Consider the following 16,233-nt stretch of genomic DNA (forward strand, 5'->3'; position numbering starts at 1 on the left):
GGCGAGTTCATGGTAAGCACACGAATGATGAATGAGTGAGTGAAACAGTGTTGTGACAAGCGTGCGCTTCGCCTTTTATCAAAATGGTTACAGTTAAGTATTAGTGAGGACAGGGTTAACTGTGCGTTTACAGAAAAGAAAGTGCTGTTCATGCTCCTTTGCTGACCTTGGCAGGAGTCTCTGCACACTAATGAGCGGAGGTATCTAGTGTCAGGTGAGCAGTTCAAGTTCACTCCAACTTCTGTTCACTGTTTTTCTCGCTCAGGAAACACGTTTTTTTTTTTTACCCGCTTTTGACACACGTACTGTATTTTTCCTTTCCTGTGCTACCAGCTGTATAAAATTGTTTTTTTTTGTAAAATGGGTGTGTTGTCACCACATTGTCACAGTCAGCTGGCGTAACTGGTTTTCTCAGTTTCAGATGTGTTTACAGCAATGGAACAAACTATTTTAAGTCAACAAACATCCAATATTGAGTTCAGTTGAGAAACCTTTCATGCAAACAGTGATCAACATCTGTGGCCCCTATGTGCAGAAACAGCTATTTGTTGATGCACACAAACATTTCTGATTCTGTTTTGTTGTCTTGTGCACTATTTCCTACAGATAAATGGCCAAATGTGCATCACAACATGTTTAGAAGTGCTGCTGCTAGTGTTACAGTAAACAACAGCTATTTCTTAATGTAATCTTTGTAATGGACTGAAGGCAACGTCAGAACCAAGAACCATGACTTTCTAGCAAATGTAGGAAAACATCAATCTCACGACAACACGGCAAGTTAAAAATATCAGCATTAAGTTATGGTATTGTCCTTCTGTAGTAGTGGACTTGCACAATGCAGATTGAGTAAATATTCATCATTCATTCATGTCTCAGTTTTAAAGGGGCAACTCTGAAAGTTTTAAGAGTCTTATCTTTCCTGACTATTGGGTCAAAGATGCTACATTAAGCCTGGATTTGGATTGCTGTCCTCACAAGAAAAAAGTGCTAATTTATTTGGGAAATCCAAGTCAAAAGCCAGAGACTATATTACCAGAGTTGGCAAAAAACTGATTTATCTACATCTGAACTAAATCATTATGTACAGCTGTCTCAAATCAGTGTTTATTAATGTTGTCTGAACTCAAACAGACACTCAAGAACTAAATAAATTCTCAAAATGAATAAAATACTCAAATTAGTTAAGCGACTTAAAGAATAAACCTATTAAGACTAAATCTGACCAAACATTTGATGGTTTTTGATACACAATACTATGTTCACACTTCAGTCACTACTTAGTGATATCCAGCTCTTTCTATGCCTTTTCAATTAATCAACATCAAAGTCTTAACTTGTATCCTGCGTCTGGAGCTTCATTGTGGTGCCTGTTGATGCCTCCTGTGCTCGACTTTCAGTGGCTGAAGACGGACGGGTCTCGTTGGCCATTTGGGGAACTTTCCTGGACGTGGGGACTCATCGCTATCAAAACAAAGCGATAAATGGTGTGGACATTGGGCAGTGTTTACATGGGGACCAAAGGGCATTAGGAATGGAGGAGTGTGGACTTGGAGAGATGGGAGGGAATGGCAGCAGGCGGGCAGGACGAAAGCCGTGGTGAGGCTGCAGACTGGGAGGCAGGGATTGTGGACATGCTGGTGAAACCCCATGGATAAATGCTGAGGGTGAATCTCACTGAGTCTTTCAGTTGGTTTAAGTTCAGTCCTCTCCTGGAGTTTTTTCACCAGAACCAATCTGATGTGGTGCCGCTTCCGCAGGCTGAGAAAGGAGCCCAAGAAATCTGCCAGTGGCATTTCCCCCTCCACAAACCTCTGAAGCAGCAGCTGTTTGGGGAGATATTTTCAGACACACATAGTCAGTGGACAGTTTTTACTCCAGGTTAGACCTGTCCTTTGCAGCCACAAGTTTGCAGGGAACTGGCTTTGTGAAAAAAATAAGCTAACATGAACTATTTGTCTCCTTATCTCCCCCAGCACTGATATTTCTTTTTTGTCACATTCTTTTTAGTCACCACTTCAATGCTGCATTGTCCTCCAGGCCTTTTTTTTATAATGCTTTGTTAGTGTGTTGCCAGAGGATGTAAGAGTGTATCTATTACCTGAAAGCAGACAGTTTATTCTTCTTGTTAATAGCCCAAAGTGTAGCTCGTCTTCAGTCAACAGTTTATCTGTTATTTTTTATGTCTTAACTACAGTAATAACCACTAGCATCTTCTAGTATTAGTATTATTTCTTATAGAAAATGCATTAACATGCATAAAAGAGAATTTACTCCTCACCTCACACTCCTCCTCATCATGATTTATCTTCTTCAGGAGACACCGCTGAACGTAATGAACGCTGTATTTTTCTGCTACAAAACAAAGCAACATCAGAGTTTCAGCAGAACAAAAACACCAACTCCAGGGAAACGGCAAAGGAATTAAGGCAGCCAAGAATTAAAATAAATAAATATAATAATCAAAACTCACCAAGCTGTTCTTGTTTGGCCTGGATGATGCTTCTAAGTTTTTCAAGTTCCCTGTACTTCATTGCAAGTAGCAACTTCGCATCTCTAAATTTAGGTTTTTGTGAAAGACTCGCTTTTGCTAGTTTTTGATTTGAAACCAGTATCTTCTGTGTAGCTCTCTGCAGTCCCTGAAACTGGAAATGTCAGAATTTAATATAATCCTCGCATTGCAAGTAGAGAGAAAATATAGGCAATGTGTTTTATTATTATTATGATGATCGTAAAAGAGCATCTATTATCAGCGTGAAATCATCCGACTTTGAGACCAGTATTTTTATGCTCCTCTGTCACATGTTGCTCACCTTCTCGCTGCACTTGACTATGTGATTTATTTTGTCTTCGTCCTCCAGCAGCTCCCGCAGCTCTCTGGTCCTCAAAACCCCAAACTGTACCGACAGAGACATGATGACCCTCCACCCTGCATGCTCACTGCTTCGTCAAAGTTTGGTACCTGTCCGTTACTGATGCGTCCTGCTGGGGCGCAGTGAGCTTGTAGGTGCTGCGTTCAGGCGTTGTAGGAAACCGCGGTTTTATACGACAACGGCGCACTCGACACAAATGACCTTAAAAAAATGACACTGTTTGGCGACATCTTATGAATTTGAGGTAAGATAAAGATGTGTTTTTAAGTTAATTGCTAGCTATTTGTTTTAGCTTTACACAATCAAACAAAATTGTAACAATTATACCGCATGTTTTTGTGTGTGGCCTATTCTATCAATTTTTTGAGCTTCAAGGCAGATTGAAACACTGATTTAATGGTTGTTTGTGTGAAGTGTCTGCTGCACTAGAACATGTTGCACAGCCTGGAAATAATTCATTAAAAGAATTGAATTTTCTCCCCAAAAAAATCAAAATGCTAACTGACATGAAATGCATCTTTAATTTAGGCAATTTTGGATAGCAGGTTCCAATATTGACAACAAAAATCAGCCTAGTAGAGCTGTTACCAATATTCAATCGTTAAGAAATAATCTTTACATTTTTCAAATCACTCTTACAGTCTGCATCGATTTTCTTTTAAATGCCTCAAATAAGAGTTTGAAACAACAAAAACGTGCAACAGCCTACACGTTTATAGCCTTGCAAGGTACTGTGGTTGCAGTCTATTTAAATTTAGCCTGTGCAGATCGAGTGTATCAGGCCTGTTACCTTTGCATGTAGTCAAAGCATAATTCTCCTCATGTTTAAGGATGTTATTCCTACTCTGCAGATAAGAGGCTTAAACCAGCTCCCACAGGATACATGAGGGCTTATGAAAATATATAAGAAAATTACATGTGATAATGTGTACATAACATACATATTGCAGAATTAATGCTGCTCTGCCATTGATGAGAGTACAACCACCTATTTACTATATGTGCATATCAGAAAATGTTATATGCAGTGATTAAAGGAGAGTAAAATAAAAACATTATAAAACATTTTTCAGTCTATGTAAATACAGTATATGGTGATTGTCTCATACAAGCTAACAAAAGTATGTTGTTGACATCCTGTTACTACCACTGTGGGCTTTTCTCCTCCTTTACAGACTCCAGATCATCCTAATGTCCTGTGTGTGTGTGTGTGTGTGTGTCCTGTCCAGACCAGGATGACGCCTGTCAACACAGCCCACTATCCAGGTGACCACTGCGGGCCTCCCTCAGAATAACCCTGCCTCGGCTATATGTGGCCTCAGTTAATCCTTAAGACGGTCTCTCCCTGCTCATCAGTGAAAGTCCTGCACTGAGACACAAACCAGTTTCTCCTCCTGAGAGCGGCGGGGCAACATGCAGATTAACTGCACCAGCCCTCAACACAGGACACCAGCGCTTTGTAAGTAAAGCAAATAATTTACCTCATAGTTCAGCTTACACAGAATTGTATTTGTGTCAGAAGGGTTCAGATGAGAGTCAGGCTAGGATATCTTAACTAAGAAATGTTTATCAGTTTCAAGAATCATGTTTTACAGGTTTACATGTTGCTTTTTTTCCTCATCTTGCACAAACTGTAGCAGCCTTAAAACATACATAACATGCACAACAAACATAGTGGTGTGAATCTGCTCTGAATGTTCAAGCTTTCTACTGTGTTGCATAAGAAGCTTTTCAGTTCTCTGTGTTGTATTTTAGGAAACAGTGAGTCCCGCTCATAAGGATCCTAGTGTCAGAGGGTGACATTGCTCATTTCCTGTGTTTGTTTTTATTTATGTTACCCACAATTCTTATCTGAGGCTTGTTCCAACTGTTAAAGGAAACTCAGGACAAGAGAACAGTAGTTGTTTTTTTCAAGCAGCAGTTTGGGGGCCAAGAGGCTCAAACGCAGAAGGAAATAAACAGATTGTTAATATGATGAATATTATTTTTAATTTGATTTGATCTTTATTTAATCTGGCAGTCTCATTGAGCTTAAGATCTCTTTTCCAAGAGAGACCTGAGGACAAGAAACACTCATAAGACAAGAACACAACCAGCAGACAGAAACAACACAACAAACAAGGAATAAATAAAAAACAATACATGAATCATAAAAAACATCAGATAATCAAGCTTTAAACTCTCCAAAGGGAATGTAAGACTCAAGTTTTAGGGCAGTTTGCAGTTCATTCCTTTTAAAATTCAATTTAATGATGGTAGTACAAGTGACCTCTAATACTATTAAAAAGAATAAGTAAGATTAAATCAATGTTGTTTATATAATCCGAAATCACAAATTTGCCTCAAAGAGACCTTTTTAGAGCAGACGTCGACTTGGCTTCGCAGAAAAAGCAGAGATAATACTTATAACATGAAAGACGACTTTATTCTATTTATGTGAGCCAGTCCATGGATACATGCTGACTCATCGGAATCATTTACTTGCTTAATGGAACGGAGCCATCGTTAATGTTATTAGTTACGCTTGGACCTTTCCTGCGATGAGTCAAAATGTCTGCTGTGAAAAAGGCCTGATCAGCACAAGTTTGCTAGTCATTCAAGAAGAGGTGCTACTGATAAATAAAACAAGAGTATCTGAATTAATCCACTGAATGTAAAGTTGAAAAATCAACAATGTATTGAATGTTAATGGTGTTATTAGAACATAAACGAGTAGGCTACTCCAAAAATAGGAATAAAAGATGATAAAAATCAATGCAGCAGAATCAGAGATATCATCTTTTTTATTCCACGCATTCTTCTTCCTTCGTCAAAACCTGTCACCTACATTACCCACAATGCAACTCAACTACATTCTCTCAACTATGCAGGTTCAGGTGTTTTATGCTAGAAGGGCTAGCTTCAAGCAGAGATGAGTAGCGGGCCACAGAGGTCTGGTAAACTCACTTCTTTCTGGTTCTTTACATCCTGATATTTTTTTCCTTTTCAAACTTGAAGTCTTCAGTCTTGACTGACACTGACCGAAGTGACATCAGTTGAGGCAATTTATGAGATTTTGCACAGCTCTCTCTGGAGTCCCAAAAGGCTTTATACAACTTTTTTATGCAGTAGCTTTTCCTAAGACAGACTTTGTAAAATTGGTGGAGTAACAGAACAGAAACTTGTAATTCTGTGACAAAGAGGAATTTCTCTTATTATGTAACAGACAAAGTTTCTTGAATTTTATAAAATATTAAAGGACTATACTACTTGTGTTTTTTAAGTTTTGACCCATTAACTACAAATTGTTCATAGTTTTCCATACCATACATTTTTAGATTGACTTCTTATCTTCTACCCAGCCACTGATTTTCATTCATGCAGTATGGTATGAAGATCCGCTTGCAAGAGTTGACACCTGCTTGGGAGCGTTTTCTCTCAAGTCAACTTGACATCCCAGATATGAGTCAGCTTCTAAGAAGCTATGCATCTGCAAGCTATAGTGTCAGAAAAACAAACAATAAGCATATTTGAATTTTGTTTCTTGAACAAAAAAGGTTGCTGTTCTGTTGATGACTGTCAGGGTTTAGAGTCTGGATTTTGAAGCACTTCAACAGCAACACAGAAGAACAGTACAACATGATAAAAACATACATTTGACAAAAAGAAAGTCAGCTTAACTAACCAAGTCTCACATCTCTGCTTTTACACCTCTCAGCGCAGTGATGCATCCTCAGGTGCTTTCACCAAGCCAGCTCTGGGACGTTCAGCTGTGAGTGGACGAGAACAAACCACCATGAGCGCCGACACCGTCTGCAGGGCAGAAATGGACTCGGAGCACCACGCCGAACTGGATGACTTGGTGGCAGCCATGAATGTGGCTGCCAACCGTGTGACCCCGCCTAATGGCTACAGGTCGGGTGCTCCGAGGCCCACCAGCTCTCACAGAGCTCGCCTCTCTGACAGGAAGATGTCGCTGCAGGAGCGAGGGAGCCGCATTTCTCGGCAGCCGACCATTGAGACCAAACGTGTGTCCATCACAGACGCTGATGTGAGGAGTCTTAAACTGACAGAGCTGGATTTTTGACGTAATTTGTTACTAATTAGATGCTTTACTGATTGAATTCCCCCTGTAATTTCTGCAGGACTGTGTCCAGCTCAACCAGTATAAGCTGAAGAATGAGATTGGAAAGGTGATTAATAAGCATCATCCAGTAATTTAGGGGACACAGGGAGGATGTCAAAGGAATTTAAAATACACCTTTCTTCTTTTTACACCCCAGGGTTCATACGGAGTGGTGAAATTAGCTTATAATGAAGATTCTGAACAGTATTATGTAAGTTGAATCTTATATTTTGTGCATTCAAGGCCAAAGTGTTTGCATGTTAGTTTGTCGTCATAATCGTTCCCTTTATCTCATTTATTCAGGCAATGAAAGTTGTTTCAAAGAAGAAGCTGATGAGGCAGTGCGGATTTTTGCGTGAGTGAAATTTCCATGACTCAGATCTGTCCATTCCTGTGCTGTTGGTAGCAATATGTTTTCTGATTTCTTATCCATCTGTGTGTGTTTGTTTGTGTAATTTCAGGCCGCCTGCCTCCTCAAGGATCAAACTCCCAGCAGGATCCATTCCCTAAGGCCATGTTGCCCCTGGAGAGAGTCTACAAGGAGATCGCAATCCTGAAGAAACTGTACCATCATAATGTGGTGAAACTAGTGGAGGTCAGACATGTCCTGCATTACTACACACTAGTTTATTTCAGTGATTACAGTGGAATCAGACTGATTAATGGTGACAACGGAGGAGTTGAACTTAAAAAAGCGATTACGCTGCAGTTTGCGGGTCCCATGAAAGGACTTTGAGTAAATTTCCACTGTAGTTTGGCATGTTTCTGTATGACATAAGATAGAGATTGGGATTAAACAAACTACACAAAGAAAAAAAGGTTTGTTTTGATATATTCATGTGCTAAAAAATATATTTTAGTGTGTATAACAAGGCGTGGGTGTATAACAAAAGCAGAAAAATTCAACCAAAGACATGTGAAAAGAAAATGAATTGTTTTGTTTTTGAAATGTTTTTATTTATTGTGGCTGATTAGACCTAGGTAGGAGGAGCACTAAATGTACTAATATGAATGATAAAGATGTTTCACACAAATCACAGGAGAGTGAAAAAGTGTCAGTCAGGCACAGCTTGAACACACCTACACAGTCCTAAGAATCAGCAAAAATAACTGATAACACCTGTGTGAGTTCATGAGCTATACAACCCACAAAAGCATCTCATGTTACAGTTACAATTACATCTACAATAAAATAATAAATAATTGGACTATATATATTTTTGTAAAATGAGGCAGAGTATGCGATTTCTAATGTTCTTCAGGTGCTTGATGACCCTGATGAAGATGGACTTCACATGGGTAGGGTTTCATTTATTCTTTTCACAGTAGTTGGATTTATCTCCTAACGTTTCAATACAGAGTCAATGTCATTCAATTCTGATTATTTGTCCTCAAGCCTTCGAATTGGTGCCGAAAGGGTACGTTTATTGTGCACATTAATGTCTGCTGTCAAGCTCCCAAGTAGAGACCGGTTGGACATGAATAAAATCGTTACTGGTTCTATGAAATTTAATATATCTATTTAATTTTTTTCTTTTTTTTCTCCACTTCTCCTATTGATCAGACCAGTGATGGAGGTGCCTACAGACAACCCTTTCACAGAGGAGCAGGCTCGCTTTTACTTTCGAGACATCGTCCTGGGAATAGAGTATTGTAAGTTTTACTGATAAGATATTTTATATAGAGTCAAAACATTTCATGTACTCATAACCTTTGCTTTATTCAAAGTCATAAAGCTTGTGATTACACTCACATCAAATCTGCTCACTGGTTTGTTAAAGCCATTACATGTAGAAAATCTCCAACTTTAGTGCCCCGAACAAGCTGAAAGCGGTATCTCTTTCCACACATACTGGTTTTTAAAAGTCAAAATAATATAGCTAGTTTTGCTTGCATATGTTGTTCAATTTAAAATCTGCAATTGAATTGAAAAATTACAACTCTTTCTCACTGGCTATTATCACAGTTATTATTATTTAAAACATCTTCAACCTTTTGCACTGTTAAAGACATAAAAAAGATCATTTCAGTATCATTGGTATGTTGATTTTTTTTCATAATATTGGTACAATTATAGCAATTATACCAAATTATCATATTAGCTGATCAGCAGACATTCATCACGTTGGCATCTCTGCATTTCTGCCTTGTCCAGTGCACTACCACAAGATCATCCACAGAGACATTAAACCTTCCAACCTGCTGCTGGGGGACGACGGTCATGTCAAGATCGCAGACTTTGGAGTGAGCAACGAGTTTGAGGGGTCAGACGCCCTCCTGTCGAGCACGGCAGGGACGCCGGCCTTCATGGCCCCTGAGACGATGACTGAACACGAGCAGAGCTTCAGCGGAAAGGTGGGATGAAACTTGTTGTGTTGGTCAGCTAGAAAACAGACTGTGTTAATCACTGAATATGACTCATCATATCAGACTGTGTTTAATTGCAAGACATTATCAAGAAATTATGTCCTAACGCCTACTGTGAGCGTCTCAGTAATGACACAGTCCTGATAATTACCGTGTTTGTTTACCAGGCATTAGACGTGTGGGCGATGGGAGTCACACTATACTGTTTTGTCTTTGGGAAGGTAAGCAAGTTCTCAGCACAATTCACACTGAATAAAAAGACAGTCAAACACAACATTTTAATATTGAAATAATTTCCTTGTGATTGTCCCATTGCAGTGCCCTTTTTATGATGAATATATCGTTTCTCTGCACAACAAGATCAAGAACAAACCTGTGGAGTTTCCAGAAATGTAAGAAACATTTAGACAGCAGGCATGGCTTATAACAATTAGATTAACTTGCTTTGTTTGCATGTTTCCTCAGTATAGGTCCAAACTAAGGTCTCTTCATACAGTGTATGATGTTTTTCTCTAGACAGACAATTTTGGCAACAAGTGACCAATTTTTTATAGATATTTTTCTTGATTTGAGAGAAAAAAGTGATGAACTGAAGCAGAAGGCTTATAAACAACAGGTGTTCATTTGTTTGTTAGTGGGAAGACGTTAATACTGGGAAATATATCACATGTTTTTAGTCTATTGACTGACTTGTGTGTGTTTCTTTCAGTCTCCTTTTTTGATACTCATGATGACACATTGCATCTGTTCATGCTGACATAAGTCTTTCTTTTTTAAAGAGGCAGACAAACTGTTTGTTACTTTATGTTTTTTTCTGTCTCACAGGCCATCGATAAGTACAGAACTGAAGGAGCTCATTGAAAGGATGTTGGATAAAAACCCTGAAACAAGAATCACCATCCCTGAAATTAAGGTGGCTGGTAAAGAAAAAATGAATAGAAACAACAGATTATGTGTCCACAAGTCTTTCATGATGGAAGTGTTGTTTTATGTTTCGCTGTCGCAGCTCCATCCGTGGGTGACAGAGAACGGCTCAAATCCTCTCCCTCTGGAGGAGGAGCACTGCACGGCGGTGGAGGTCACAGATGAGGAGGTGCAGAACAGCGTAAAACTCATCCCCAGCCTCTCCACTGTGGTGAGTCGCAAGGACTGCTCCATGTGTTGACATTATTTAACACTATAGAGGCCATGTTGCCTCCCACTGAAATATATATATATATATATATATATATTAAATATATATATCAGATTTACTCCTTTAGACCTTCTCTTAAAATCCATTTCCCTCTGAGATCCTATAATTTCCATTTCATACTTAAACAACTTGCTCAGAGACTAACTTTTATGTCACAACCATTAACATCTACCAGACTCTCAAGACACAGAGGTGCATTTAACAAAGAAAGGTGCACAATTATAAAGTCATAAGGAGTTGGTGTGGCAGGCAGGACAATAACAAACACAGGATGACACAGATGTGCTTGACAGATGACACAAAAATGCAATTTTTTCGATCATATTGCCTTTAAAGTTGTGAAATTGCAATAGTTATATATGACAAGATAGATGAATTATCTGTGATGGTATTCTCAGCACTACAAACTATGAAGTAACCGCTCAAAAAACAGCTTTCCAGAAAATTAAAGTGTGATTATTTAAAGGGATTTCATTTAAAATTTAAAACTTTTTTAAGTGTACACTTTGTTGTGGAGAATTAGCTGATAGTATCATAATGTTGTTTGTTTGTTTATTTTATCGTGACTCTCTCTGATGTCCGCTGCAGATTGTGGTGAAGTCCATGCTGAGGAAGCGGTCTTTCAGTAATCCCTTTGAGTGTCAGGTCAGACGGGCAGAGAGGTCCATGTCTGCCCCTGGAGGTCTTCTTACGTAAGTAGCCTACTCTGCAAATCCTGCCTGCTCTGCTCTGCCAAACTGCCAGCTCTGCGATTAGGCCTCTAACAAAACAAAGCAGCAAGCAGATGCTTGGATAAAAATAGATTCAGTTGGTTACATATATGTGTGGAGAGTGTCTCTCATATTAACTATATTACATAGCATAAGACAAGTCTAATATACCACCATATCTGAACCACTAATCTTTGAATACTGACTGTAGTTCTTATGATGTGTATTTGTTTTGTTTTAGTCCATAAATTAGCAGCCCGCGCAGGCAGATAAAAGTATTTCTCCTCTCCTGATAAGCTAAATGGAAGCCCCTGCGGCAGCAGTAATGGCTGCGCTGCTTTTGTTTTCCATTAACAAGCCAGTCCCCTCTGTGGGGGGCCGCTGGCACAGCTAATTACACCTCCATGGGAAGAGATGTGGCACTGCAGCTACATCCTCCTCCACACTAACCCAGTCACCACCAGTACAGTGTACAACGCCGCAGTCTCCCACACAGTTAAATCTGTGGAGAGAGAGAGTTTGGATCAGGCTGTCTGTCTATCTGACACATGTGATGTGTAAATGGTGAAATCATGTCAAGGCTGATGGTGAGATTGAGGTGATAAATATATGTTGAAGGTCTATTAGAGTGGCTGAGAGAGAGGATGCTGTATATTTTACAGTTTGAAAGGTGTAGTTTGGCTCTTCAGTCAGCTTTAATAAGAAGATCTAAATTGTTAAATTTGATCTTCTTGGAGGGATGATGTGGCAGTTTGTTCCAGTGTTTAAATATTACACTTATGTGTCTACTTTAATAGCAACAGTTTTATTAAAGTTTACACTTTCTATTCAGATTTGATCTCTGATCCGTTTTGGCAGAAGTTGGAGGTGGTAGTCATGAAATATTGTGAATATAAATAAATGCAGACGAAATATAAAATATTACCATGAAATTGTAAAACAATCCAGTAAATAAATAAAACTCATCCTCATGAATCATTATTTAATCAGGCTTCTTTTCATGATATGTTGTATTTAATTCCAGTATTCTTTATTTCAAAATGTCTTTTTTCCAAATAGTTATGTAATTGGTTTTCTGTAACAACCAATCACACAACTGTTTCAGTCCTGTTTGTCTTGTTTGACAAAGACTTTGTGACAAAAGTGTAAAAGTGTCATTTTAGAATAAAAACTATGGGAATTTTAAAAAAAAGCGTTGTTGTGAAAAGAAGGTAGGGATGAAATAGTGTAGCTACAATAATTAGCTGAGCTTTAAAATGTATTGGATTGTTTCCCAATTTCATGTTAATATTACATATTTGTTCTGTATTCATTCATATGACTATCTATTTCATAAGATTTTATTTGTCAAGTTATTTTTAACACTTTGGGTCTCTATATGTTCTGGAATAATAAACCAATAACCAATAAACCAATAATAAACCAACTGGCCTGATGGAGGCACTGTAATAATATTTACAGATTACAGAAGTTTAAAATTTCAAACTTTGAAGCTTTAAGGAATAGTTTGACATTTTCATAAATACACACATTTGCTTTGTTGGCGAGAGATGAGAAGATTGATACCACTCTCAACTTTGTCCTTTAAATATGAAGCTACAGCCAGCAGTAGATTAGCTTAGCTTAGCATAAAGAGCAATTTACGGTTTTTAATCACCACTGAGATCACAAATTGTCATTTTCGTGTCAGTTTTTGTACGGATTGATCAAGACTCACTCATGGTCGGTTAGTCGCACAAAAATAGACAACAGCACTGTATGCCGTTTCACTAGCATCGCAGAAAACATGCAGTTTGATCGCCTGAGTTTGGTTGAATCTCGATTTGGTACCATCTCAGAATGGCCACCCGGTGGAGCTTCGACAGCTCTGCACACCACTGATCCCATCTGTCAGCCAACAAGTTCATTAGTGGTATGATGTTATACTGTGTTAAAATAAATTAAAATGTTCAGTCTCCTCGCTGGTTTTTCTGACACATTCAGAATCATCACCACTTTTGCAGTTAGCATTGACATTAACTGTGTGTGCTTGTAAAATTTATACTTAAAGACTCGTTTTGTATTTCTCTGTAATGTAGCACAGTGTTGACGATGTTACTTAAAAAATATTTCTAAACCCTGAAGCTCAAACCATTTCCTGATGCCCCACAAAATATATATTTAAATAATTAAATGAATATCATAAACATGTGACTAGTCGACTAATGGCTTGAACTAACAACTACTAGTTGACGAGGAAATTCTTTGGTTGTAGGTAACCCTAGGATTTCGTTATATTTGGATAGAACCAGGCTAGTTGATTCCCTGTTTCTAGTCTGTATGCTAAGCTAAGCTAACCAACATATTTAACTGATTGGTACCAATCTTCTCATCTAACTCAGCAAAAACGCAAAGAAGCGTATTTCCCTAAATGTCGGGCTATTCTTTTAAACCACCCCAGTCCTGCTATAATCAAATCAAATTTGGAGCAAAGTGACATCGTCACTGTCGAGCCCAACATTGTTTATTGTTTATTGTTTATCATTAATGGTGTTGCTAGTGGACAGCGCATAAAGTCTGGCCTTTTATACACAATCTCCTCTTTCTTGCAGTGACTCTTGGGGCTTAATAGGGTCTTCGCCTCATCTTCATCCTTCCTTGAGGTAAATATTTCAGGAGCGTTTAGGTTGAGCTTGTATGTTTCATACTCAGCTCAGCTCACCAGTTGTTTGTTAAACCTTAAGAGGATTTAAGAGGGACAAGACAACACAGAGCTCTCAACAACGAGCTGTACCCAAAATAAATGGACACACACAGCTGAGTGCTTTGTGCTCCTGTCTCTCATGTGTCCTCTTGAGGTTGATGTGTATGAAAAGTGATGAGCTGTGCTGTGGAGGACATGTATTCTATGACATTTTTAGTCTAGTGTTACCCGCACCCCGCTCCACCTCCTCCTCCTTCTCATCTGCAATCTCACTTAGTAGCTTCGACAACATGATCGAGCGTTTGTCGCCCACAGGAAAGTCAGCAACGAGGGGAGCAGAGACGGAGAGCTGGAGGACCTGTACGAAGATGATACATTTACTGAGTGCACGGATTAAACAGATGTATCATGAACACAGATAAAAAGAAGAAGAGACCGTTCATTTTGTACCTGTCTTTACATCTCTTTCCTAATTTGTTGCTTTTGCTTCATACTTGCTACGCTTACATGCTTGCATATTTTCTCACTTTAGTGCAGAAGATTGTGATACAGTAATTTTGTGATATACTCAATATAGAAAAGACGGGTAGAAACGCACGTATGCATTCAATAAAAGACATGATTACATATGAGATTAGATTTTTGTCTGTTCACTCTGCTTGTCTGCTGTCGTGTGCATATTTAAATTCAGTAAGGCATGATTGATGAATGAATTCTTGAATGTAATGTAATTTACTAATATTGGATTGTGTTAAAAATGTAAATATGCTCTATAATGAAGATATTTTTACATTTTCCTACAGCTGTTGAAGATAATAAAAGATGACATTGAAACGTTGACTTTAATTGATTGTAAATAAAAAGCTGTGGAGTTTTTTTTGTGTAATATATATATACATATATATATACATATATATATATATTACATGATGGTTTTGTAGTGTTCAATGTGAAACACCAGATGGCAGTCTCAGTTACGTATCCAGAAACAGTACTTCTGTTTTTTCCAAAGTAACAGCATGTAAAAATGTACAAATTCACACTCCAACATCACCATGTATTGAAGACAAATCTTCAAAAACACCCTGCAGCCAGCTGCTGTAGCCTGAATTCATTTTTAGATCTGACTCATTTCAATATCAAGACTCATTTCAGTATCAAGGCACTTCATTCTCCATACCAGTAGAGGGCAGCATTGTTCTGTCAGTAAGGGGATCACCTTTAAACCAGCAGACCCATGTTTGAGCCCATGTGACAGCAATAATCCACCCTGTTGAGGTTCCACTGAACAAGCTGCAAAGACCCTGATCTTACAGATTTCTCCTTTCAGGATCCATCTGAAATTTCACACAATTTACTTAGATTTTCCTACTGGATGAGGAAATATGAGTATAATTGTGCAGCTTATACTTGCCTACCTGGTTCAGTAAATATGTGGTGACAGCACTTTATCGTATTAATAAACAGACACACTATTATGAGGGAATTTCTATGTTCTTGTTCACTTAAATTTATCGTAGGTGGTGAATTACAAAAGCACAGTACAGCTCTCACGGGTGAAGTGGATAGTCGTGTTGGAAATCATTTATTTGCAGTATGTTTTCTACCTGAAGATTACTGATCTTTACTGTAAGATTTAAAAAAAATTTTCCTCCATGAAAGTTCTCATATATTTCCTGGAAAATATGAGAATTGTATTTTGAGGATTCTATTAAAAACCCCATCTGTATAGGGCACCTTTTATACATATTTCAGTAAATGCATACTGTATCCCAACACTGCTCTCTTCTCCTCTTTGATTGTGCAGCAAAAATAGAGCGTTCAGTTCCGATGATATAAGGAGGAGGCATGATGCTGCAGAATGTAAAATCCCTGAGCAGGAGTGCCACTGCCACTCACCATCTCAGCATTACTGTCCCCAAACAATCCTGATCCGAGCTAATTTCAGGTTCATCAGATTGAGCTGTGGACCCACCGTTGGATTTATTGAGGTAGAGTGGGCCTGAAGGTTTTTCTGGAGGTGTGTAGTAGGTGGAACAATATCTCTGATGGTCTAAGAACAGTTCAGTATGGAAAATGGAAAAACAATGGCAAGAAACAGAAAAGCTGCGGTATGGTTTTTAATTTATTTTTTTTAAATTTTATTTTAGTATTTAGCTGGAACAGGATAAAACTGTGTGACAGGTGGTGAAGAGAAACAGAACAAGTGGTAAAGGATACTTTAGTAAAGGAGAAGTTGTTTTATAGAGGTTAAATTGTGCAGCTGGTAGAATACTAAAAGTTTAACTCCACATTCACCA

At 38.4% G+C, this 16,233-nt stretch overlaps 2 protein-coding genes across 4 annotated transcripts; one reads left to right on the forward strand and one right to left on the reverse strand.

The window, feature by feature from the left end:
• Positions 1–50: 50 nt before the first annotated feature.
• Positions 51–3,014, reverse strand: LOC122983572 (vacuolar protein sorting-associated protein 37D-like). Of its 2 annotated transcripts, none has more exons than XM_044353393.1 (4): positions 2,814–3,014; positions 2,474–2,645; positions 2,282–2,352; positions 51–1,826 (listed from the first exon to the last, which is right to left on the reverse strand). In XM_044353393.1, the coding sequence occupies exons 1-4, from the start codon at positions 2,913–2,915 to the stop codon at positions 1,359–1,361; spliced, it is 813 nt and encodes a 270-aa protein (XP_044209328.1). In that variant the 5' UTR covers positions 2,916–3,014; the 3' UTR covers positions 51–1,358. The 2 variants fall into 2 exon arrangements, with proteins under 2 accessions (XP_044209328.1, XP_044209327.1); XM_044353392.1 differs by having other exon boundaries at positions 2,282–2,355.
• Positions 3,015–3,024: 10 nt separating this feature from the next.
• camkk1b (calcium/calmodulin-dependent protein kinase kinase 1, alpha b) lies at positions 3,025–14,767 on the forward strand. 2 transcript variants are annotated; one of them, XM_044353391.1, is made up of 18 exons: positions 3,025–3,117; positions 4,103–4,332; positions 6,571–6,903; positions 6,998–7,045; positions 7,136–7,189; positions 7,282–7,333; positions 7,440–7,573; positions 8,241–8,277; positions 8,375–8,396; positions 8,543–8,631; positions 9,134–9,333; positions 9,513–9,566; positions 9,664–9,737; positions 10,171–10,258; positions 10,352–10,480; positions 11,129–11,232; positions 13,842–13,892; positions 14,249–14,767. In XM_044353391.1, exons 3-18 carry the CDS (start codon positions 6,649–6,651, stop codon positions 14,328–14,330), a joined length of 1,473 nt encoding a protein of 490 aa, XP_044209326.1. In that variant the 5' UTR covers positions 3,025–3,117; positions 4,103–4,332; positions 6,571–6,648; the 3' UTR covers positions 14,331–14,767. The 2 variants fall into 2 exon arrangements, with proteins under 2 accessions (XP_044209326.1, XP_044209325.1); XM_044353390.1 differs by having other exon boundaries at positions 3,040–3,117; positions 4,049–4,332.
• Positions 14,768–16,233: the final 1,466 nt, after the last annotated feature.

Source organism: Thunnus albacares, chromosome 6 (assembly GCF_914725855.1).
Source record: "Thunnus albacares chromosome 6, fThuAlb1.1, whole genome shotgun sequence".
NCBI classification, from domain to species: Eukaryota; Metazoa; Chordata; class Actinopteri; order Scombriformes; family Scombridae; genus Thunnus; species Thunnus albacares.

Excerpts from the sequence above, each read along its gene's own strand:
- LOC122983572 (XM_044353392.1), bottom strand. The coding sequence starts at position 2,915 with ATGTCTCTGTCGGTACAGTTTGGGGTTTTGAGGACCAGAGAGCTGCGG. Across the intron at positions 2,356-2,473 it reads GGCCAAACAAGAACAGCTTG|CAGAAAAATACAGCGTTCAT; the intron begins GTGAGTTTTGAT and ends TTTGTTTTGTAG. Across the intron at positions 1,827-2,281 it reads ATGATGAGGAGGAGTGTGAG|CTGCTGCTTCAGAGGTTTGT; the intron begins GTGAGGAGTAAA and ends CTCCCCAAACAG.
- camkk1b (XM_044353391.1), top strand. The coding sequence starts at position 6,649 with ATGAGCGCCGACACCGTCTGCAGGGCAGAAATGGACTCGGAGCACCAC. Across the intron at positions 9,567-9,663 it reads ACTGTTTTGTCTTTGGGAAG|TGCCCTTTTTATGATGAATA; the intron begins GTAAGCAAGTTC and ends GTCCCATTGCAG. Across the intron at positions 10,259-10,351 it reads TCACCATCCCTGAAATTAAG|CTCCATCCGTGGGTGACAGA; the intron begins GTGGCTGGTAAA and ends TCGCTGTCGCAG.